This window comes from Drosophila subpulchrella, chromosome X (genome assembly GCF_014743375.2).
Source record: "Drosophila subpulchrella strain 33 F10 #4 breed RU33 chromosome X, RU_Dsub_v1.1 Primary Assembly, whole genome shotgun sequence".
Classification (NCBI taxonomy): Eukaryota; Metazoa; Arthropoda; class Insecta; order Diptera; family Drosophilidae; genus Drosophila; species Drosophila subpulchrella.
In genome coordinates this window covers 26,482,249-26,498,569 of record NC_050613.1, presented here as the reverse complement: position 1 = coordinate 26,498,569, position 16,321 = coordinate 26,482,249, and the positions used below count along the sequence as shown (strand labels likewise).

General features: G+C 39.9%; 4 protein-coding genes across 6 annotated transcripts; 2 read left to right on the top strand and 2 right to left on the bottom strand.

Moving 5' to 3' along the window:
- The first annotated feature begins 166 nt into the window (after positions 1-166).
- Positions 167-2,000, top strand: LOC119556722 (glycine-rich cell wall structural protein 1.0). Its single transcript, XM_037869120.1, has 2 exons — positions 167-275; positions 770-2,000. Exons 1-2 carry the CDS (start codon positions 270-272, stop codon positions 1,844-1,846), a joined length of 1,083 nt encoding a protein of 360 aa, XP_037725048.1. The 5' UTR covers positions 167-269; the 3' UTR covers positions 1,847-2,000.
- Positions 2,001-2,638: 638 nt separating this feature from the next.
- LOC119556723 (ATP synthase subunit delta, mitochondrial) lies at positions 2,639-4,791 on the bottom strand. The gene is made up of 4 exons (XM_037869121.1): positions 4,652-4,791; positions 4,247-4,451; positions 3,959-4,170; positions 2,639-2,845 (listed from the first exon to the last, which is right to left on the bottom strand). Exons 2-4 carry the CDS (start codon positions 4,443-4,445, stop codon positions 2,783-2,785), a joined length of 474 nt encoding a protein of 157 aa, XP_037725049.1. The 5' UTR covers positions 4,446-4,451; positions 4,652-4,791; the 3' UTR covers positions 2,639-2,782.
- A 595-nt stretch (positions 4,792-5,386) lies between these two features.
- On the top strand, positions 5,387-14,539 carry LOC119555881 (protein yippee-like CG15309). Of its 3 annotated transcripts, none has more exons than XM_037867537.1 (3): positions 5,387-5,588; positions 11,030-11,342; positions 12,120-14,539. In XM_037867537.1, the coding sequence occupies exon 3, from the start codon at positions 12,222-12,224 to the stop codon at positions 12,564-12,566; it is 345 nt and encodes a 114-aa protein (XP_037723465.1). In that variant the 5' UTR covers positions 5,387-5,588; positions 11,030-11,342; positions 12,120-12,221; the 3' UTR covers positions 12,567-14,539. The 3 variants fall into 3 exon arrangements, with proteins under 3 accessions (XP_037723465.1, XP_037723466.1, XP_037723467.1); XM_037867538.1 differs by lacking the exon at positions 5,387-5,588 and adding an exon at positions 8,320-8,475; XM_037867539.1 differs by lacking the exons at positions 5,387-5,588; positions 11,030-11,342 and adding an exon at positions 11,941-12,052.
- A 339-nt stretch (positions 14,540-14,878) lies between these two features.
- LOC119555880 lies at positions 14,879-16,028 on the bottom strand. Its single transcript, XM_037867535.1, has 2 exons — positions 15,905-16,028; positions 14,879-15,823 (listed from the first exon to the last, which is right to left on the bottom strand). The coding sequence occupies exon 2, from the start codon at positions 15,805-15,807 to the stop codon at positions 15,253-15,255; it is 555 nt and encodes a 184-aa protein (XP_037723463.1). The 5' UTR covers positions 15,808-15,823; positions 15,905-16,028; the 3' UTR covers positions 14,879-15,252.
- Positions 16,029-16,321: the final 293 nt, after the last annotated feature.

Here is a 16,321-nt window from a genome sequence, read left to right as displayed (position 1 = left end):
AGAAGAACTTGGGTGCGCCCCAGTATCGGGTGAAAATTAAAATGAAAACGAAAGCCCATCTCGATGATTATGATGATTATAGTGATGCTGATGATGATGTTGATGGGTGGTTTGGAAATGTTAATGAAACGCCTTTTGTTCGCCAAAGATGGCTTACATCGTATAAAAGACTTGGTCTCCGATCGATCGGACATCAGTCGCTGCTCATCGGCTCTCAAGGCGTTTTTTTTGGAATTGGTATCATCGCATCAAGTGGATTAGTAGTCAGCATGAAGGTGAGCTGCTCAACATATCCTGTGTGCCTGCAAAAACATATACTTTTTTTTGGTTTATCAAACTGATATAAACAAGTGCTAAGAACCGAAAACCATAAAGAAAAGATCAAAGAGAAAAAAGTGTTACTCAAAAACGAATGCAATATCATTATTTTTTTACAAAAGTGTGCTTAAGAACCTAAAGTTTTATTATTAAAGGATTGTTAGAACAAAGAAATACGAAAACTTTCAAAACAAAACGTTAAATATGAGATGGTTTAACATAATACTAAAAATATATGTTCTAAAAGAAAAATAAAAGAACTTTCAGATTATAAAGTTTCAGTTTTTAAACAATATGTTATAAATAGAATGGAAATGATATAAGAAGTAAATTTATAAAGGAATCTTATTGCTATAGTAAGATTTCTATGCAATTATGCTATGATATCTTTTTTTGAATACTTTGTATTACTAATTTTTACTAATATTGACTTACCCACTCCTCCTTCCAGGTCTTCGTTTGCATGTGTGCTCTGTTCGCTGTGGCCAACGCTGGCTTCCTGGGTCTCCTTGGAGGAGGCGGTGGTGGTGGTGGCGGCGGCGGTGGACCTAGCCTGAAGGCGGGCATCAGCCTGGGCGGCAATGGAGGAGGAGGCGGTGGCTACGGAGGTGGTGGCTACGGAGGTGGTGGCCATGGGCACGGAGGCCATGGACCTAGTGGCCCCGTCCAGGTGGTTAAGGTGATCCACCAGCAGGGCGGCGGCGGCTCCGGCGGCGTCGGCTACTCCTCCGGCGCCTCTTATGGCGGCGGCTACTCCTACGAAGCTGCTCCTCAGGTCTACAAGGTGAAGGTCATCTCTGGCGGCAGCAGCGGCGGTAGCTACGAACACGCACCCCCACCCGCCCCCGTGAAGGTCATCAAGATCCTGCAGGAATCCGCCCCGCTGGTCGAGAGTGCTCCCCAAATTGTCAAGGTGGTGAATGTGCACTCCGGACACGTGGCTGGACCCTCCTTCATCGGTGGCGGCTCCTCATCGGGCGGCGGTGCCGTATCTCAGGTCATCAAGGTCGTCCACGAGAGCCACGACAGCGGTGTCTCATCGGGAGGCTACTCTTCGGGTGGCTACTCTTCCGGAGGCTACTCTTCCGGAGGCTACTCCTCGGGTGGTGCCACCAAGGTAGTGCGTGTGATCCATGAGCATTCCGCTGCCGGTCCAGCCTATGGTCCTGCCCCTACGCCCATCGATCTGCCCGCTCCAGTGTACTCAGCTCCAGTTCCTGCTCCAGTGTACTCAGCTCCAGCTGCTGCTCCAGTTTATGCCGCTCCAGCGCCAGCTCCAGTGTACTCAGCTCCAGCTCCTGCTCCAGTTTATGCCGCACCTGTTCCAGCTCCAGTTTATGCCGCACCTGTTCCAGCTCCAGTTTATGCCGCACCTGTTCCAGCTCCAGTTTATGCCGCTCCAGCGCCAGCTCCAGCTCCCGTCCTTAGTGTCCCCCATCCTGCTCCAGCACCTCTTTTCGCTCCCGAGGAGCAGTCCCTGCCCATCGGCCACGCCCCCGCCCAGACCTACGGCCCACCAGCGTACTAGGCTCACCAAAAGTCACCATCCACTTGGAGGACCTTCCTGCTAACTACATAGAGAGCATATTACCATTCCTACACAACGCCATGAGTTAATTTAAGACATTTTTTTTACCACATTTTTTTGTTAGAAAATACATAGACAATTCCAAAAAAAGAAATCTTTTTCTTAATTATTTAAAAGTTTTTGACTGGGAAGTGCTACTTAAAACCTTCAAGGGCTATTACTTGTAATAATGTTAGTTTCAGGAACTGGAACTATTTTGTTATAAACTAGTTTAGGGCATTATTTTATTTTTAATACTTTTTAGAAATACTTAAGCTCTAGATTCAATTAGATAATTTTAGATAAATGTACCTAATTTATAGAGTTTTGGTTTTAGAAGTCCTGAGAACGCCCTTTTGGTATGCAATACCTTTTACCAGAAGAATTATATAATACATTTCGCATTTTGTTTGATTTTATAGCATAAATCATCACTTAAAATCTGAAATAGAAATGTTTGCCATTATAAGCTATGCTTTTAGTACAATATCCTAAATTTTAAAATATATTTCCAAGAAAACCTGTGCGATTTGCATAGGTTGGCAAGAGAAAAAAAATTATACTTGTCTCTTTCCTTTCGCACATTCCATCCAAAATGCAAATCACTCATGTTTGAGTTAAAGGTCGCCAAAACATTATCATATCGACAGTCCCTTGGCGAGAAGTATTGCACATTTCTCTTTGGCGGATCACAAATATTATAAACCATAAACACACAACAAAAAAAAAAAGAAAAAATGTTTGCGTGGTGGATCACGGGTCATTAATACGATATTATGATTCGCTTTTTATTGTTTCATAACGCTCTTTCTTTTTAAGGTGATCGTTATGTTTTATTAATTTCAGACACAAAGCATCGATTGTGGTTTATTGGTGGCGGTAGTGTGGTGATTACGTCTATTCGGCAGCCTTGACTAACGCTTCGGCGACCTCCACGGCGATGGCAGCCTGGGCCTTGGCCTGCAAAACAAGGATTGGTATAGAACATTAGTCAGAAATCATTTTAAAGCAGTAAAGCACAATATTATTAAATTGGCTTCTAAGAATATATACGAAATGTATCGTTATGCTCTTTAACAACTGTCAAATTGTGTGGAAACATCTTCAGCGACTTTCTAAATTGTTAAATATATTTTAAACACTTAACTATAATCTTAATAATTATTTTATTCTACTTTTAAGTATCAACTCTTTTTAGCTTTTTGCCTTTTCTAATCTTATCAAAAATATTTTAAATCTTTAACTGGAAAATTACAATTTTCATTCATATATGGCTTATATTAAAGGAATGCTTAGAACATCTAAAATTTCACAGAAGTTGTACCAGTTATAGTTTCCCAAACTTGAACCTTATATAAACAAAGATCATAAAAAAGGGGCATCTTTTGATGCTACGAATGTTTAAGGTAAATAATATTTATAAGTACGTCTTAGGTAAGAATCTAAATTTTAAAAGCCTAAAGAATGAAGTCTTGTCTTTGATTTGTAAGTTATAGTATATCAATAATTAGTTATTTGCTTATTCAAATCATAATGATCATAGATTAAAGACTTGGTTATTTTCATGGTACTTATCTTCAGTGTGCATAAGTTCTAATAAGGATGCTTAGCTCACATTTTGTACGAAAAAGTTGCAGGCAAATAAAAACTAATATTTATAGTAATAGGTTTTTAAACTGGGTTATGTCCAAGAGGTTACTTTTAAGGATTATATTATACGTAAGGCCAAAAAAGGTATTTAAATCAGAAAAGGTGCCACAAAGCTTGTTATAGTTTTTGGACTGGGTGATCGTTAAGTGATTAATAATCAAGTTTCAACTATATATATAACCCAGGTATTTAGATCACAAATTGTGCGCCAAAGTTGTAGGCAAATGAATAAATAATAATTGTTGTTCTAGTTACTAAACCTGATGATCTTTAAGAGGTTACTACTTAAGATTCTACGGACAAACTAAGGTGCTAGGATCAGAAACGATCCCCGAAAGTTACTACCAAATAGACATATGATACTCCCTAGACTGGCCGATCTTCTAGCCAATGGTTTATATAACTTCTCGACCAGATGCCCACCTTATCGTCGCCAGCGGAGCTCAGCTCTGACTGGTATTTCGAGAGCAGCTGGCGCGCCTCGTTGGCATCGATGTCCTCGACATTGTGGGCTTCCTCGGCCAGCACCTGGACGGAGGAGTCCTCGTTGACGGTGACGGAGCCGCTGGAGACGAAGAACTTGATCAGTTTGCCATCGTTCTCCACCACCTGGACGACGCCGGGCTTGAGGACGGCTGAAAGGGCGGAGAACAGAGGGATTACCAGGTGATATAACCAAGTTGTGACCCCAACCCGGGACTGGCCACTCACCCAAAGTGGGCACGTGCTTGGCCAGGATGCCGAAGGAGCCGGAGAAGGAGGGCACATCGATTTGGCGCACCACGGCGGCATCGTAGAAGGTCTTGTTGGCGGCGGCGAAGGTGAGCTTCATCTCGTCCGAGTAGCTCCTGTTTTGGGCCAAACGGGCGCCGCGGGCGGCCAACAGACGGGCGTTCTTCACGAAGGACATTCTGGACTGCAAATAAGCGAGATTACATAGATTATAGCCAAGCTACCACATTTAACAACAAAAATAAGAGCAAATTATGTAACTTTGTAGGTTAGGCCGGTGGCTGGTGTTCTGCCTTTTCCCAGCTCTACTCTCAATGTTTTGCCTTGGCAAATCCCTGTGGCGCTCAACCCACAGTTAAAGCTCAATTTTTATGCTTAATTCACCTTTTGCTAGTTCGGTTAAATGGCGAAAAACACGAGAAAACTTCAATGAGTTCTGCAAAAAAACAGTGTTTGCTTCTTCGTTACGAATGTAAACCAGGGCTGGCTAGAGGTGGCTCTTGTCATCGATGCTGCCGATGTTATCGAAATATCGGTACCAGCGCTGGTTTTTTATTTTATTTTATTTATTTGTATTGCTGCATGGATTGCAAATACAAATTTTGAGTTTATATAATAAAGTCATCTTTCTAACATTTAACATCTATTTTTTATAACATATTTAATTTATACTGGCAAGGGATCCAAAGAAGTTAGGTGCTTATTTTAAGAACCCTCTTTTAGGGGATCATTTCCGTAAATACATTCGGACTCTTATTTTTCTAAGGCTAAATAAATAATAACACCCCAATTGTGTGCTTAATATCGATATAATAACACCAGACGTGAGTCCTGTAGAAATCAAGCGAGGCTTATAAGAAAGTCACTCTCACAATCAATTTCATATTCAAAAAAATAATGTAAATCGCTAAAAAAAATCCTTCGTTTTGTAACAAAAGTTTATTTCAAACATCTAAGAACATCGATAAAGTAAACCAGGGCTGGTAAAGAACAACCAGAAGAACAGTGTTGAAAAGCGAGAATATATCGTTATGCAAAAATATATACCAGAACATATACCACCTGCACCAGAAAGAAATACCGTTGCATATTTTTAGTACTTACTACCTGGTCACACTCGACACACAACAACAACAAATTCCAAACGAAACAATGCAGATTTTTGCATTATTATACAAGTGAAAGAGAAGAGAGTGCCATATTTTGCCCGTCTCTGTGTCTGTGCGTGTGTGTGTGGCGAGCGTATGTGTGCTGTGCTGTGCTTGTGGCGAACGACAGCGAAAGGCGACAAGCAAACAAACAAACAAACAAAAAACAGGACGTAAGTGCTTGCAACATTCACCCACTCGTTCCCTCTCTGTCACACCTGCAGGCAAATGCAGTTGCGAAAACAACAGTTTTTCCCCTCGTTTTTGTGTGTGTGTGTGTGTGTGTGTATAGGATAGCTGTTTTTCTGTTTATAATCTCTATTTTGATTTGTTATTTCTTCTATTTTGCTTGGCTGTGTGTGTGTAAATTGCGCCTTTCGGTTAGAAAAACTCGCTAGAAAAAACAACAGAAGAAAAGCTTGTTTTAAAGTTCAGTCCTCACACACACAGCTGACTTTGTTGTGGAAAAAGGGAGCGAAGAAGAAGAAGGATTTTTAGCTTTTTGTTTGTTGCAACACATACACGCACATGCGAGCGAGCAGCTGTAGCGCGCATGTGTATGTGTTTGTGTATTTTTGTTTACCTCTCTCCCTCTCCCTCTTTCGCTGTCCCTGTCTCCCTTTCTTTCTTTTGCGCTCTGCAACGCAATAAATTTCATGTTATTTTCTGATAAGAAAACCGCAATCGGTCTATATGTTTTATATATTTATATAAAACCGATCCGAATCGAAAGCTACCCTGCGGTTCCCACAAGTCATCAATGGGCCAATGTCATCAACGTGCCATCTGCCAAGCCGACGCACAGTGGCACCAATTGAGTTTTTGTTGGTAATATTTATAATTATCATATATCATATCATATCTTTGGAACCAATAGATTTAGTTGAATAAATTAAATGGCAAATTATCAATTAAAAAAAAAAATTAAATAAGAAACGAGTATTTAAAACAGGTAGTACGCCTTACTTACAACTCAGCTAAGTCAAAATTATGTTTTATTATGTTATGTCAAAATAATATTCCTTTAAAAATATTGAGCGGACAAAGATCTGTCAATGCGGACAGGACTGGATATTGGATACGACTAAGGAAATTTAGATTTTTTAAAACTTTCTGTATTTAAATGAATTAGAAAAACAATGGTAATGAAGGAAAGATGAAACAGTAATGAAAGAGCGTTGTATATTTTGAGGAAGTTCGATGAAAAATGCATGAATGATTAAAAGGTGGTGAAAAACCTATGAATAGTCAATAAAAAAAAGTTGATGAATAGGTCATGACAGTTGGACAGCAAATTGATGAATAGTCCATGAAATAGTTCGTTAAATTTGTCTTTGATGACAGTCTAGGACATGCCCCATGTTAATTTCATCACTAAATTCTTTGACAGTGGGGTATTGACCCCCAGCAGCGGTGCGAACGAGATGGCAATAGCCAAATGAAGCAGCGGCAAAAAACAACAACAATGTTAATGTTGGGTCGTTGCTCCTCTTGTTCTTCTTGTTTTTTTGTCTTCACCTTCTGCTCCTTTTTTTTTTTGTGTGTCTAGAAGAGGATACCCTGTTCTGTGATTTGGAAAAATTATAATTAAAAAGATTAATTCTAAAAAGAAAAAATGTTTTAATTTATATAAGGTTTTACCAATTAATAAAAAATCCAAAAAATGAGTAAATATTAAAAGAAGAGGTTTGAAATTTTGTACAAATAAACCACCTTTTCTGAATTATATGATATTAAAAATATTTCTGATCTTAAGTTCGATTACTTGTTACATGTCATTCACAAAACCTTGGGACCCATAAAATACCCCTCATTCTGTCCAAATGAAAACAAAAACAAAGAGCAAAACCGACAACGACGCAAAAGTTGACTTTTCGGTTAAGCAGAAGAAGAAGAAGAAGCCGCAGACGAAGAACAAACAGCAAACAATAAACAATAATCGGTCGCAAATGAAGTTCAGAGATTGCGGGCACTTATAATTGTGGCAATTAATGCGTATTTGTCAACATAGAAAGAAGACAGCAAAACAGCTGATTATTTTAGCTGTTTTTTCTACTTCTTTGTTTATTTGTTTTTCTTGTGGTTGGTTTTCATCTGTTGCAAGCGCAGTACCGTTAGCCGTGTTGTTGCTTTCATTTCAACACGCGACGCCGCTGCCGCTGCTGCAGTCGGCGTCGCTGCCGGCGTTGACACACAATCGCGATACCGTTACACGGCTGCCGCTTGTTGCTGTTGTCTTTGCCACCACTTTTGCCACGCACAATGGCGGTCAGCGAGGTGGTGCCACTTGTTAGAAATACATTTTGAAATCAGAAATGTTAACAAGATTTTTTATATTCAGGTTTCCGGCTTTTTAACTAGATAATGTATATATTTAGGTTTTTTTTTTTAAGTTTCTATTTGCTTGCCCTCCACTGTGCCACGCACATTAAGTTGTAAGAAGTAAGAAAATAGCAAAAACCACATTTAAAGCCAGGATTGGAGAGGGATGGCAACAGGGGGAGTGGATGATAGAGGGAGACGGCGAGTGCCATAACAAGAATACGGTTAACATTTCCATTTCTAACGGCAATTGCATTTTGCACTCACCTTGCATTTCCCCTCCCCCTCCCTCCTTGTCTTCGCCTTGTTCTTGCTTCTGATTGCAACTGTAAATTGCACGTAATTTGTTTGTTCATTGAGCACGCATTATGCGTTGCTTCAATTGTTGTTTTCTTGAGCTTTTTACTTTTTACTTTTTTTACTTTGCATTTCATATTTGTTTTCTTTCTTGTTTTCTTATTTTGTCCTTTATCGGCGAACGCCACCTGCTGCGCTGCAGTCGGCGTCGCTGCCGGCGTCGACAGCGCTGCCCTGCCTCCGAGTTTTTGTTTTGTACCAAGAGCAGCAGCGTCATTTGCCATCCGCATTTCGCGCTGCGCGCTTTGCTTTTCGCCCGTCCGCTTTGTTGTGCAAAGCAAAGGCAAAAAAAAGTAAACAAAATAGCCAAGTTAAGGTGGAAAAAATTAATAGAAATCCGTTTGGGCCAGAATAATTGCGAAGCCGAATAAATCGCGAAAAGTAAGTGAGATTGGTAATTTTAATTTATTTTCTTTATTTTTCTGTGGTTCAGTGAACTTGTTACTTTGCGATAATGGCTTCAAGTGAGTTTAGTTGCCCGGCAAAAGTGCTAATTAATTAACTAATTGAACAGAAGGGCGCAATTTGGATTTCGATTTCTTTGTTGTCTGCGTTCCGAGTGCATTTCCCTTTTGCGCTCTCCCTCTCTTCCTCTCCTCTCCTTCGCCTGCTCTTTGTTCTGCCCGTTCTCCTCTCTCCTCGCTCCTTTTGCATTTTCTTTGTTCAAGTCAACGGCGCAGGCAGCGACGCGGCGTCGCAGTCGCAGCCGGCGTCGACAGCGGCAGCCAATTTGCATTCGGAGATTGAGCAGAAGGCGGCGTGGTGATAAAGGAGTGTGCGCAGCAGGGGGCGGATAAAGCAGGGAGTGCAGCAGGGGGCGTGCAGCAGCGGGGCGGGGCGGGGCGGGGACTAATTATACATTACCTTTTCGCTCGCAGACTAATTTGCTCTAATTTTGTAAACAAGTGAAAAAAACAGGACATCAGCGCTGGGTAAAAAACAAGTCAACTAGTGTATTTCTTGAACGCAATCTAAACAAATATTTTTCTGTTGTGAATTTTTTATGGCTTTAAGTACAAATTTGTTTATACTTTAGTTATTGGATTGTATTAAATTCTTGTATTAAATTTAAGAAAATTCAAAAACAATTGAGCAACATTTAATTGTGTAATATTGTTGTTTCTCTTAGTTCTTGTTAGCAAGGGTCAGTAAAGTACTAAGTAGGAAATTATCTATTACAATACCAAAAATGGAACAAGGAAACCCATCTAAACCCATGGCAATTCTGGATATAATACTTGTTAGCAAGGGTCAATAAAGTATTAAAAATGAAATTTAAAAATCTATATTAATACCAAAAATGGAACAAGGAACCCTATCTAAACCCATAGCAATCTGGTTATAATACTTATCCATTCGTAACTAAATTGAACTACATTAATACCAAAAATGGAACAAACAACCCCATCTAAACCCATGGCAATTCTGGTTATAATACTTAACCATTCGTAGTGTCACCAAGAGCCTGAATAATTTGCAGTACTCCACTATATTTATTGCCCACTTGAATGGAGCTTCTACCAGTATCTACATACATATATGTTTAATCGGTCATTGTCTGCGTCCGACTTCCTCATACCAAAACCCCTATGTTTCTACATATATATTCCGCTTATCAATCGGTAAACATCGGCGCGGTCAGTGAATAACAATTAACGACTTCGGCAGGAGTTGTTTGGAGGAACAAAGAACCGACGGGCGCACATCTGGCATGAATAATAGATGCGAATTGGCATTATTCATGCGCATCCATTCATGGCTGCCCCGAGATCTGTCCCATTTAACTGGGGGCCCTACCTGGGCTCCAAATCGGGGATTACTCACCTATTTCTGGGTTCGTTGTTTACCGCAAAGCGGTGCTACGCCCATTTATCATTTAGCACCCGAAGGCGCTAATAGGAAGAGTATTTTCTTCGGAAGAGGGTTCTCCACTGGCTTATCAGGTCCACATCGTCGGTGCAGTTCAATATGCACTTCGAAATCCAAGGGTATGTTGTCTTTGGGAGATTACTTTGTAAGATCTGTAAACTAGAGACTTTTATGTACCTTGGCAAAGCGAGACTTCTTGTGCTTACTTTTATATTGTTTTTATTTCTGATGATACGGAGTTATTTAAAGGTGTATCGTTACTTATCAAAAATTTGTATTTTGTGGTGTTTTCAATTTTTTCATACAGTGTTATAGCTCGACTTATTTTCTCTTACTATAATATTGATCTTATTTTTGCTATGCTTATGTTTTAGGTATTACCTACTGTGATACTTGTCAATAATAAGAAATATGTGATGGTTCCAAAGGTTCGTTACTTATTAAAAATGAGTATTTTGTGGTGGTTCCAAATGTTTTCATATAGTGTTATAGCTCGATTTGTTATTATTTTTTATAATATTGATTTTATCTATGCTAAGCTCATGTTTTAAGTATTACTACTGGGATACTTGTCAATAATGAGAAATATGTGATGGTTCCAAAGGTTTTGATAATATTGGTCTTGGTTTTGGTATACTCATATGTTTTATGTATTTCTACTGAGATACTATATTTGCGATTTTTCGTTGGAAGAGAAATGGAACCTTTTGTATACGGGGTACCTTGTGATCTGGCAAAACTGGTCTATATTTTGCTAGCTTATTTTTGTTGCGCTTTGTTTGGTTTCGGGGGCGGCAATTATCCATGGGCTGTGTCTGTGCTTCGACGTGTGTGTGTGTGGGTTGCCCACTGGAATTACCAACGCCGGAGGCAAGGAGATTGCAAATGGAAATCAATAATGGAAAGGCCCCGGCCATATCTACTGGCTATAGACCATATAGCCTATAGCCCGCAGCCCACTGCCTCTGTTTTTGCTGTGTTTCCTTGGCTCGAATTCTGCTCTTTGCATAACCAGACATAACAAACACATGCATTATTAATTTCGCCTTTTTTTCCCCACTTGCAGTTTTCTTTGCCTGGAAATCTGATATAGCCGGGAATCGGAATTGGAATCGAAATCGAAATCGGAATTGAAATCAGATATACGGATTGAGAATCGCTGGAGAAGGGAGGAGAATCACACGAGGCAAGTGACTGTAATTGCAGCAATAATCGTTCAATGACTGCAGTCGCGGCAGTTTTTCCCGCTGCTGTTGCTGCCGCTGGCCACGCCCCCTTCGCCTCCGCCTCCATCGCCGCCCCTGAGAAAGCCAAAGTGCACAGTTAACAACGCCCCAGATCGACGGAGACGGGAAGATATCGTTGTGGTCCTGGTCAAGGTAGGGTCACGGAAGAAACATGTTAGCAACTCGAAAACACTCAAAAACAAACCAGAAATCTATATATGGGGTGTCTTAGAAATCTATTCCAACCAATTTTCCCCAACAGAAACCGTACCAAAATCAACCAGACAATTTAAAAGTAACCGCAGCAAATTCAATCCGAAACACATACAAAGTTCTATAGATTCTGTAACATCGATGGATTTTTCTGTTTGTTTTCAAACCTTCGGAAATTTCTGTGACACCCCCAAAAAAGAATCTAAACACCCGCCAAATCTAAATCCGAATCTGGTTTCTATTTTACGCTGTTAAAGGCCTTATGATACTAGTTTGATTTTTAACTGAATGGATTTATTTCTAAATGTATCATGTCATCCTTTGGTATTTCTGTTTAAACGCATATAAACCAAAAATATAGATCTATTTTTTTTTTTTAATTCAGTATGACCATTTATTTTTTTAAAAAGTCATGTCAACCTAAAAAAAAGGGTTCCATAGCTTAACAATATTTTATTAATTATCTTGAATCATGTTTAGGTTGCCATGACTTTTTTAAATGAATACAGGTATTTATTAAAAAATCGATCAAGTGTCATAAGGCTTTAATCAGCAGAAAAAAAAATTATTCAAAATTACATAAGTTGCTTTTTTAATTGTGACCCAAAATGGACATGTGAAATTCTGGCTAATCCTTAACCCTTGCATATGTACATTCGAGTTAAAGAGACTGTTTTACTGTGAACTCAAGACTGATAGACAAATTCCTAATTATAGAAAGAGGACCACTTTGAGGACAGACAACCGCACAGGAGCTAGCAGTCTATAACTTTCGTATATAGAGGCCAGATCAGGAGATCGGGAAATCAACGTGTCACGATGGTGAAGACGTTTCAGGCCTACCTACCGTCCACGAATCGGACCTACTCATGTGTTCACTGCCGCGCCCACCTCGCCTCCCACGACGAGCTCATCTCGAAGTCGTTCCAGGGCAGCCAGGGGCCGGCCTATCTGTTCAACTCGGTGGTGAACGTGGCCTGCGGCCAGACGGAGGAGCGGGTGCTCCTCACCGGCCTCCATGCGGTGGCGGACATCTACTGCGAGTGCTGCAAGACGCCGCTGGGCTGGAAGTACGAGCACGCCTACGAGTCCAGCCAGAAGTACAAGGAGGGCAAGTTCATCATCGAGCTGGCCCACATGATCAAGGAGAACGGCTGGGACTGAAGGGCTGTCGGCGACTGATGGGCTAATGTAGAAATATCCGGAGCACACCCGTAACAGGATCAGGAAAACAGGAACAGCAGCAGCATCAGCAGCAGCAGCAGCGGCGACGGCGACGGCAGCGGGAAAAGCAGCGAGTTCACCACACAAATCAAAATACACCTGCGGCAAATGGCAGACATAGAGTGTTTACAAAATGGCTAAAGTCTGGAAAAAATGTGAAACAAAAGAAAAGGAAAGGAAAACCGAAAAGGGGGATCGAGTTTTAGGGTACCACAATATATATATGCTATTATATAGTGCATAACTCGTCGTATCTTATAGAACAAAACACAACAAACCAAACAATCAGATACACCACACACACATACGATCGATACACCCATTATGTAGAAAGCTTGATTGGGCTTGGGAAGGATCTCTGCGCTGGCCGCCATCTAGGATTTCCACACTTTCATTTCGATTACCATTACCCATATACAACACCACTTTGTTTTCCTTTCACCCTTTGCGTTGCAAGTTGATTCAATTATGTGTACTTTCTGTGCAGAGTTTGCCTTAATTCGATGATTTCAAAAATGTAAAACTGGTGAAAGCCACACGCAAAACAGAACTTGCACTGCCAATAAACAAGAGAAATGTTTAGCAACCAATAAAAAAAAATAATAAACAGAAACAGCAGCAGGAACCATTTGAAACACATGCGAAATCAAAAACCAGGAAAACAAACTGATACAACTCACTCTCACACACAGACACACATTTTCAACGTAGTAGTTATATTTAATAAAATAATTAAAAATAATTATTTAATGCAATTTAGCTTGAAACAAACAGAAACACACACGAAAAACAGCGAGATAAACTTAAACAACATTTTTGTCGATGTGAAAGCGAAAAGAACAACAAAAAAAAAACAAAGGCGGCTTGGTGCGCATCCCCGCCGCCAGGTGGCGTCCAGGTGATGTGTCCTTTGGATGCCACTTGGTCCTCGGGAATGAGGCACCGATGCACGGGGGAAAAAGGGGGTGGGAAATGAAAGAAATTATATAAAATACAAGCATATGAAATGCCTAACTTTAGAAAGAATATGAAGATCTATATATATATATATGTAAATGTATATTTATGTATTTGAGAGAAATGCGTATTTATGTCGCAAAATATCGTACATTAATCAAATCGAAGGAAAGCTGAAGAAAAGCTAGGAAATGCATATATATATATATGAAACGATGGAAAAAGAAAAGAGAGCGGGCATATTTTTAAAGCAAGACGGAATAAGAAATATGTATATGCAAAAAATAACTGCCAAGAACTATTCAAGTTAAATGATGTTCTCTAAGTAGTTATATAAATGTATCTGAGGAATATATTTTGTGGTAGCATTAACATAAACTAAAAATAAAAAGGAAGATAATGATAAAGAGAAACAAGAAAACGGAATACAACAGAGTTCAATAAACAAAAGCAAAAACGAAGAAATCAAATCCTTTTCGAAAAGCGAGTAACATTGAAATTGCTGAATACTTATTTGTCCTTAGTTTCATCCTCTTAAGCAATTGGCCGTACTTAAAAACTCGATCTATAAATATTTATATATACACACACATATATCTTATCTTTCCAACTTAAAACCTAGTTTTGTCGAAGCTTTGAGCTTTGTTCGACCATTTAGGCATTGACTACTGTACTCCATGCATGTGATGCACCATGAACGAAACACAAATTTTGAAAAGCGGAATTCAAACAAGAAACAAAAGAAATCAACTGATGTTAGTATTTACATACATACATGCCACTATACATACTTGCATACATACATACTAAAACGAGACCACCTTTACATTAAAAACAACAAAGAACAAACATTAAAACACATCAAAGTACAGTCAGCGACATAAAGCCGCATGCAGCCGATAAAGATGTATTAAAATCTCAATTCAAGATTGCAATAAAGCGCATTTTTAGCTCAACTAACCTGTGTTATTGATGGTTGGGATGCATTTATATAAAGAAAACTAGATTGTTAGTTTGTACATTTTTTTAATGTTCCCATCACATGTTGGTGTTACAATAAGTTTGTGCATTTATCAGTGGAATGTTTTACATTGATTTGTTATTTTATGAGTGTAGTGTAAGGTTTTATGATCAGTTCCGTGTTGACAGTGTTGGAAAACGATTCAATTTCAATTTCTGCATTATCCTATTTAAATGGTTTACGATAACGAAGGAAAATGTGTTACTTGCCAATTGTGTGTCGTGCATTTTGTCATGCAAGCCGAGTTGTAGAACGGCATGTGTACTTTTCTTTGTTTTTTTTGATTTGATAAGTTTATAGCGTTTGGCAAACAATCGTGGTAAAAGGCGTGTGCGAACCTTTGTTTTTAGCGTTTGGCGAACTATATTAGAAGTTTATGCGCATAGTGTATAGCGTTTGGCAAACAATCATGGTAAAAGGCGTGTGCGAACCTTTGTTTTTAGCGTTTGGCGAACTATCAATGTACTTCCATGTTCGTGTAAGACCAGTGTTAATTATAGCTATGATTTGGCAATATGGAACGATTGATTGGCAATCGATTATGCTGTTTGATGTAGGTTGTGTGATTAGTGTCATCCGTGTGATATTCGTTTGATTTCTGTACATAATGAACGGCGACCAATTGTGTGCGTGCGTGTCGTCGAGTGCTTACTTCCACTTGTTCTCGTGATAGCACCACTTGGATGAAATTCCAGTTATGGGGTTCATCTGCAGCTGAATGATGCGGCGCAGTTGCGCCGACTGGTGCTCATCGTCGAACGTCTCCGGCAGCTCCCCGTACATCTTGGTCTTCAGGATGATCGTTGTGCCCACTCCAATGGCCACCAGCCACAGGGCTACGCCCAGGCAGAGCTTCCACTCCGGCGAAAAGTGCTGGAACTCTGCGTAGGTTTGGCAGAAGCTGTGGCGATACAGCAACTTCTTGTCATCCAGTGACAGCTTCTTCCAGTCGCCCAGCTCCTTTTCACGCACGGCACACAGCTCCGGTGTGACTTCGCGAAATCGAATCGCCGGAAATGGACAATCCGGGCTGTCGAAGTACAGGGGTCGTCCGTTGATCCCGTAGCCAACCACCTCGCGATCCCCGATCAAAAGGCGAATACCGTCACCGCCGCTGGCAAAGCGACGCCCCATCATCCTCGTCATCCTCGTCGGCGTCGTCAACTGGCTTAGATTCCGAGGAATCAAGCGCAGTGCCGACATTTTGACGGCACTGTACCTGAAACGACACGCGCGCGATTGGATTTTTTATTGAACTGATATTTTATTATATTATTTTTCACTTTTTTTTCTTACTCACTTTTTTTCACTTTTTAATTTGGATTTTTTTTTTTAAAACTTGTGCTAGAAATACGACCAGTTCGTTGCCTGTGTCGAAGGCAAATGAAAATTGTTCAGCCTGCACGTATAATTACAACTTTTGAGACCAAAAAAAAAAATGACAGCTAATAGGCAAAGCCATCTAGATGTGTAACTTTTCCAGATATTAGGATAGCCTACTATGTTTTTTTTGGGGTGCGCTTAGGCTCTATTTTTAAAATTATTTGTTTAACTTTTCCAGATATCAGGATAGCCTACAATGTCTATTTTTTAGAGCAATTAGGCTATATTTTTAGAAAATTTTTGAAGACTTAACTGTTACAAGATTATTGCTGCAATTAAAGGTATAAAAATGTAAAATTTGGTCCTACTCGGAAGGGAAAAAACGGATATGTAA